The sequence below is a fragment of the Eucalyptus grandis genome, chromosome 4 (genome assembly GCF_016545825.1).
Source record: "Eucalyptus grandis isolate ANBG69807.140 chromosome 4, ASM1654582v1, whole genome shotgun sequence".
NCBI lineage: Eukaryota > Viridiplantae > Streptophyta > Magnoliopsida > Myrtales > Myrtaceae > Eucalyptus > Eucalyptus grandis.
The window spans coordinates 33,664,861-33,673,081 of record NC_052615.1 but is presented as its reverse complement, the minus strand read 5'-3'; the positions used below and the strand labels follow the sequence as shown (position 1 = coordinate 33,673,081).

Sequence of the window (8,221 nt, the reverse complement as noted above, 5' to 3'; positions counted from 1 at the left end):
GAATGTGCAACGGCGAGCACGAGGACTCATCTTATCTTTAGGTCCCACTATTGTGGCATAACATTGACAGCCAAAAATCTTCAAATGACTCATATTTGGCTTCCTCCCAAAGAGCAATTCAAAGGGACTTCGACCACCAAGAATCTTGGTCGGCATTCTATTGATTAAATAAGCTGCAGTTAAGACACAGTCTCCCCAAAAATTATCAGGGATGGAAGCTTGAAACTTTAAGGCACGAGCAACCTCCAATAAGTGACGATGTTTCCTTTCCATTACCCCATTTTGCTGCGGGGTATACGTGCAGGAACTCTCATGTAAAATCCCTTGAGATGAAAGTAAACCAGTACACTCATGGTTAAAGAATTCCTTCCCATTGTCTGTTCGTATTCGGCGGATTGTCTTGCCAAATTGAGTTTTCGATAAAGATAGGAAAGTCCTTAAATGGGATATGACTTGACCCTTAGATTGCATGAGAAAAATCCATGTGGCCCTTGAGTGGTCATCCACAATGGTGAGGAAAAAACGGGACCCATCATGATTCTGTGTATGGTAAGGACCCTAGACATCAATATGAAGTAAGGAACACGAATCACCTGCACGGTTTTGTGCTTAATGGAAAAGGAATACGAGATGTTTGGCAAGTGGACAGATATGACATTGCGGATAAGGAAATAAGGAACGTGACCCATTCTAGAATGTAAAAGGAATTGTTTATCATTGGTAGTCAAATTACACAATGATTGTTTATTACAATGAAACTTATCAAGATTTGCTGAATTCTTCCAAAATTATAGGCCTTCAGATAGATTACCCCAGCCCATCAGTGTCCCAGTCGAAAGGGCCTGAAAGAGACAACTATTAGCAATGAAGGAAACCTTACAAGAATTTTCCTCACATGCTCTAGACACGGAAATAAGGTTAAATTGAAACTCTGGGACATAGAGGTCATTTGTTAGAGTGAGCTGAGAGCTAAGATTGACTGTCCCTGTCGTAGATACACGAGCAACATTTCCATTCGGCAATTGCACAATAATAGGACTATCCAGTTCCTCATTAACAACAGTAAATAGCTTCTTATCACAGGCAATATGATCACTAGCTCCAGAATCAACAATCCAAGTATTCCTCGATATGGTATTTATTAGGCAATGAGAAATACCTGTAAAGCTGCTCCCCCTTTTTGGAATATCCAATTTTTGTAGTGTATGCATCAATTGCTCATACTCAGCATGTGAGATAGATTGATCAGTTGATCCTGTGGGTTGATAAGCTGCTGCTATTGATACTTCCTTCTTTTTTTTTCCCAGTCGGCCATGCAATTTCCAACAACTGTCAATTGTGTGATGGGGCCGTTTGCAATAGTCGCAAAAAAGCTTGCTTTTATTTTTAAAATTCGACCCATAGCTTGGCCCATGGCTCGGCCCATGGCTCGGTCCATGACTCGGCCCGAGATTCTTCGAAAAATGAGGGCCGTTGGATCTGCTTGATCCGGAATCATCCACGCCGTCCAGATCGTCCGCGTAGTGCGGCCCTTTAGAGCCGTCAGATCGCTGCGAGCGATCTGGACCATCGATCACCGAACCTTTAAAAGGCCTTTGTTCGGTGAACCCTAGCGACAGATTCTGCCTCCTTTCTAGGGTTTTCATTCCTCCTCTCTCGGTTCTGGCCGCGAGAGCCAAACCCTCCGTCGCTTTGCTCTCCGTTGAGGTGAGTCTTTGGCTCTCCTCTTGCACTGCAAGTTGGAAAATTCGTCCAATCGGCGGCGGAGGCTCCATGGCCAGAATTTGCGACCTGAAAGTAAGGTAAGAGTCGTTGAGTATTAGCAAAAAACGCGTTGCTTTCTCTCGGTCCTTGATCCCCTTGTACCGTTGGAGGTCTCTTCGGGTCCGATGAGCTTTTCTTCGGCAGCCTCTAGCTTGTTCCAGAGAGCTGAAAGCTCTGTTGAAGCAGGCCGTCACGGTCATGTTTCCTTGCTTCAGTTCGGAGAGAGCTTGATGCAGCGAGAAAATCCTTGCCCGATCCAATTTCCCGTACATCTCTTTTATACTATCCCAAAAAATTTTTGAGTCATCTGTCGGAGGTAATCCGACGGCTATTCTCGGGCGATGCAATTTCCTATCCATGTCCTAACAAGCTGGTTGCATTTTTTCCATTGTTGCCCTAATTTTTCATCGGTTGGAACGGGAACTTCCGTCGATGAACCCTTCTTTGTCTTTTGTGATAAGGGCTCGCGAAATTCCACCCAACTCGAATAGTTCTCGGATCCTGTGAGATGGTTGCTGATGAGCTTCAACTCGGGTCCGTTGGCTGTGGAAACATAAAGCGCGTCGCCGGGTTCGAGCCGACCCATGGCGGCCGCGAAAGGAAAAGGAAATCCTGTTGGAAATCCTGTTGGGAATCCTGTGCTATTTGTTGTTTGTCCCGAATTGAAAGAAGCCGCATTTGAACCGCCCGTTTGCTCTGAGTCGATGACTGAGCCTGCCCCAGCGCTGGTTGGTAGGCCTCCATCGGCCTGCACACTCTGGTAGCTTGGCTGGGATGTATCTGGATTCGATCCATGAATCCATGGGTACGGCATCCAATGATAAGGATAGCCTGAGAAATTGAACCCTGGATTGAACTGAGCCGGAAAATGTTGCCAGGGCGTGTGATGAGCGTGAATTTGCCCTTGAATAGGCTGATGTTCAGCCAAATAAGTGACAATCGTTGATTCTGGATTGGGGGAAGCAGGAGGTGTCGAGGTAGGTATTTGTGTGTTTGCCATGATGAGAAGGAGGTTTTAAAGAAAATTCGAAGCTGTTCTGTTTTGCAGGTTGAGCAAGGTACGAAGGCTAAAAAGATGAATTCCTACCCGATGCTGCTTTGTTTTGCAAGTGTTGCAACAGCAAAGGCAGAAAAGAACCGGAGGCAATTCGAAGAAGGTTGCGGAAGCAATACCAAGATCAGAAGACGCTCTGATACCATGTAAGAATATGGATGGGAAGAATTGGAGAGAAAAGTTTTCTGTATTCTCTCTATATCTCTGAATGTACAATGTAATGTTTATATTACAATACATGTATAATGAAAAAGGCAACAAAATAATGTACAGACTAGATTTGATATAAATTGATCTTCGATTTGATCTTGATTGATCTGAGGAATATTTAATATGATCTGAAGATATCTTGCGTATCTTCCAACATACTTTGAAGTCTAGTGAATTCGTAGGGTAACTTTACATGGAAACATAACCCAAGTTTGGGAATGGAAATGACATTATATGTTGCTTACATTCATGGACAAGGCATTTAGGAAAACAAAGTACACACCGTATATGCAATATTTCCAAGCAGACGCTAAGAAAACGGCAACGAAACGATTCATCAGTTTATTTAAGATCTGACAGATGCGGGGAACAGAAGGATGCTGAATGCTGAGATGTCCTCGAACTTGTTCAGGTATCTAATGGAGCTTTACGAATCTGACAAGGCAATTGTCCGAAGGATGTGGCAGTGGTAGATGTGACACTGGGCTCTTCGGATTTACTCTCTCCAGCCTGCATATACACACAAGCATGATTTAATAGTGAGAATATTATGAATGCTCTTATACTTGCGATTTATTGTAGGTCTCGCAGCATCTTGACATATGAAAAGAATCACCCTAGCTAGTTGAACTTCCATTAGTGAGTTTAGTACGATATTATAATTTTATTGGAATTTTAACGTTATCCAAGTTTAACTTGTGTAGTTATTCTGAAAGAATGTGGTGTCTACATTTGTTTATAATTCAAATGAAAGGTTTTGGTTGCTTTTCACAAGTTTAGTCCGTGCAAACCGAATATTACATTTCTGTTTGCACGGACTAATTATGTTCTCTAACATTTCTCCTTTTCCTCGTAAAAAAAAAAACATTCTCCCTTTTTTCAGATATTGAAAATTAAAAGGAAATTAAGAAAAAAAGAGAGTAAGAAGTAAGTACTGACTTGTAGTGAAGCAGGAACTGGTGGAGAAAGATGGAGATTTCAAGCTTGGCCAAATCACTTCCTGGGCAGAACCGGCTTCCAGCTCCAAATGGTAGGAAAGCTCCTGCTTTTGCTTTAATGTTCTGAATCCCAAAGACGAACCAAATTATTAAGGAAGTTCATCCTGAGAAAGAGAAAATCCATAATTGAATTTTACCGTTTGACATGATTTCTCTTCTTACCTTTTTTTTCCTTGACTATGACTATGTTGTTAGACTTCGATTTATATTGTTCTCTAAATACCAAAAACTCTAAAGATATACAAATATCCACATGCAAAATGGTATATGATCTTTTATTATGTTCTGAAACTTCAAATATTTTCATCAATTTCAAAATTTTAAGAGAGAATCAAAACTAGAAGTAAGAAGTAGATCTTTTTATGCTCAAGTAATTTGAAAAGGAGTTTATTGCTTTTTTATTTTTGCTGCCAGAGCAATTCTCATTAAGAAAAATGAGAGAGAGAGAGAGAGAGAGAGAGAGAGAGAGAGAGAGAGAGAGAGGAGGGAGGGAGGGAGGGAGGGAGGGAGGACTTACTTCCCATCTAGATGGGTCAAATTTCTTTGGGTCCAAATAATTTTCTGGATCCATATGTACTGCCCTTGAACTAACCATGACTTTCCAACCTTTTGGTATGAGATAGCCTGTGACCAACAGTCCCATATGACACATTTATATACATTTCACATAGATAGATATTTATATACATTTCACATAGATAGATATGTATACATACATTTTTGCAACATATACGTGATTGATATGAATTAAGACCATGAATAATGGTTAGCCAAAAAAAAAAAAATCTATGTTTAGTGAAATTTCTTTTTACTAACTAGTGACTGATATGAGTTAAGACCGTAAATAATGGATAGCCAAAAAAAAAATCCATATTTAGCGAAATTCCTTTTTACTAACCATTGACGTTCACATCAGCTTTTGCCTCTCGAAAAACTGCAAATGAGAGACTGATTCTACGCAACGTTTCGTCAACCGCCTGTATATAAGATAAAAGCACATTAGTCTTGGATGTCATGTATCTCATCCACGGTGAGAGGATTTGCGGAGTTATGACATTAAGTACCAATGGACAAAAGTTAATGCTCTTGAATTGTCAACAGGCTTGCTTGTTGCAGATCATTTTCCGCTTACAACTTTTGGAATTTTGGGACTGTTATTACGTAAGCTCGTAGGACATATCTTTGCATGTCAAAGGTCGTGGGCTCCCATTATATGCGACACTTACCCTTGTAAGATACTGTGATTGCCTAATCTCCTTGAGGGTCAATCCACTCTGTGTAGTTGGTCTCCTCCTGATGATCTCCTCTTGCTCTTCCTGGAGAAAGAAGAAGACCAAATAAAACTTTGGCACCCTTTGGTTAGCTAATCAAATTCTGCGATGGAACCATGACCTTACCTTTGCTTTTGGAGGATATCAGGATGTTCATGGAGGTAAAGAGCAGCCCACATAGTGCCATGAGCTGAGGTTTCATGGCCAGCAAGCAAGTACATGAGCAATATGTCAATTATGTCCTCTTCCTCCAGTTTCCTCTTATCCTCATCTTCAACCTCCATTAGCATATCCAACATGTTCTTCCTCGTGATCGACCCATTCCTTCCCTTCAAAGCCTTCCTCTCATCCACAATAGCTTGGAGGATCTTAACCAGCTCTCTCCTCGCCTAACATTGATTAACATGACAAGTTCGCTTAATGAGAACGTTTTCGATTTCATTGCGGTTTGCAAGGCCAAGGAAACACTCTGATGAATCTCCCGTGTTTTGGCAAAATTACCAAGAGATCTAGTATTTGGTAGAGAAATAAAACTAATAGTGGTAAAAGCAATAGTTTTGTGGATGAGATGTTTTTATAATTTAAATAACTGCCACTTTTGTGGAGAGTAATTAATTGTGGTAAAACTGCAATAATTTTCACCTTGACGCCTCTGTTGAAAGTGAATCCGGGGAAGTTGATAGGTACGGACTTCATTCCACGAGCCAAGTCACCGTACAAGATCTCCATGGTCTTGAAGTTGAAATCAACCTGATCCAAGCCAAAGAAGATGTTCGTAATGATCTTGAACGTGACCTTCTTCATCCCGGTCAAGAACTCAACCGGCTGGTCCGAACTCGACCACTCTTCCAAGGAAGCCACTATGTTCTCCTCAATCCCTGGGACGTACATCGACAGGGCCTCACTGCCGGTGATGGGAGCAGCCGTGAGCCGCCGGAGCCGTTTGTGCTCAGCGTTGGAGATGCTGTGGAATGATCTCCGGCCACTTAATACTCTAACCGCTTTAGGGTAACCGAGCTTGAAGTTTTGGTCATCTGTCAATACTCGCCTACATGTCTCGGGTTTGCACACGATTATGCTTGGACTGCCAAACATGTAGGTTTTGTAGATACCTGTGGCTCCAAACCTGATTTTTCCAGTAGGATTGAATGTTATGTGTTAAGCAATTGCCTAGTGTTAAGGTCCACACCAAATTAAAACATATGTGACGAGTAATCTTTGTCAAGAATTAAAGGAGGTGTACAGAAATTTTTGCCTAGTGAGTCCTACTCTTAACACCTAATCAATAACAAATAACTCAATTCTTTAGGAGGTGTATAGAAATCTTTCATCCGCCCGAGAGAAGATTAACAATAATCTAATTGTGCATCAAAGCTCCAAGTTCATCAACTTGAGTTCAGCAGCACTGCAGCTACTGATGGGACCCTCTATACTTGGTAAATCCTAGTTATCAATGGGTTCTTTTTCCAGTCAAATTTGGCTAGAGAGTCTTTTGACAAGGACAATCATGTCTTTCCACACTTTAGACCGGTTCTTTTGTTTTTTGGCTTTTTGGGCCCCTGGACCAAGCAAATTCAAGGGCTTGATCCAAGAAAAGGTTTTCAGTCAGAAGGGAACAACCACCGTGGAAAATTATTCCCTACGTTTCAAAAGGGAAAGTTCCCTGTCAAAATTCACTTTTTTACTTTTCTTTGGCTGAAAACAACGTATGAAGCAAGTTATTTTTGTGGGACACATATGCTCAAGCACCTCAATTTAGAGTCGGCATGACATGAGGTGATAATTGCTATCAGATGATTTTAAAGAATCTTCATAAAATACAAAAATCAAATGAATGGCAACCAAGTCCTTTTAACCAGGGCTTACATAGAAGTAATTTCAATCAAGCCTGCCATGCCATCATAACTAGACCAATGTGTTCCATGCATAGATAAATTGTAATGTTCCATTTCTCTCTAAGTAATGACATTTTTTTTTTAACTTTATTGAATCACTTTCAGTTGATCTAAAAGTTATAAAATAAGCACACAGATTATATCTTGTTGTTCTTTCTCATTGATTATGCCATGGATCAAGCAGAATTAGTTTTGGAATTTCAATCAATGCAATCTGCAGATATCACCCCTTAACCCTTGGAAAAAGTACAGTCCTCAAGTACATCTATCTATTTCAATCATGGTTTAGGATTACATAGTGGACCTGTGCATTATCCGCTTGCAAAAATTTGAAAAACTAATACCCAGTAACATTGTTATGATGTTCATGTCACTCAAATAAGCCAGGATACTCTAAAAGGAAAAGGGTAGTGGATGTCCATGACACATCGTTGATCACTTACACAAGATATGATAATTTTTTTTTTCTTTTGTTCCTAAATAGAAGCTAGTGATAGAAAGAAAAGAAGAGAGGTGACGAAGGAGACCTTGAGATGAAGGTAGAGAAGAAAAGAAGAGAGGTGACGAAGGAGACCTTGAGATGAAGGTAGAGAGGAAAGAGTCAGGGTCATCAGACCTGAAGGCTCTCAGGAAGGACCACATCTTGCCCACCAAAGGCCAACCCATGTCACCAGGTGGAAGAGAGCCTCTCTTCTCTCCCAACCTTCTCATATATATCCACTCATTCACCCTCTTGAGAACCCCAAAAATGAACCCATATGCAACTATCAATACTGCCAGAGCCACACTCGCAGCAACGTCAAGCTCCATCTCTCTCTCTCTTGTGTGGCTATAGCTTTTTCTTTCACAGTTGTGCCTCAATACTTGTAAAGGCAAGCCATATTTATAGTTGCTTGGGCCTTAGTTTTCTTTGGCATTTTGGTGGATAATTTTTAAATAATCTGTTGCTTTTTTATTCTTATATTTTTCCTTTTTAATTTTTCTTTTATTTCTTTCGCTGGTGGCAGATTGTGGGGGAAGAAAAATAGG

The 8,221-nt window shown here is 40.8% G+C and overlaps 1 protein-coding gene across 1 annotated transcript; it reads right to left on the bottom strand.

The window, feature by feature from the left end:
- Positions 1 to 3,188: 3,188 nt before the first annotated feature.
- On the bottom strand, positions 3,189 to 8,002 carry LOC104442002 (ent-kaurenoic acid oxidase 2). Its single transcript, XM_039310908.1, is given in 8 exon segments — positions 3,189 to 3,538; positions 3,968 to 4,089; positions 4,544 to 4,650; positions 4,925 to 5,003; positions 5,253 to 5,338; positions 5,419 to 5,686; positions 5,940 to 6,423; positions 7,767 to 8,002. Coding segments are annotated over 8 exon segments (1,476 nt in total). The 3' UTR covers positions 3,189 to 3,444.
- Positions 8,003 to 8,221: the final 219 nt, after the last annotated feature.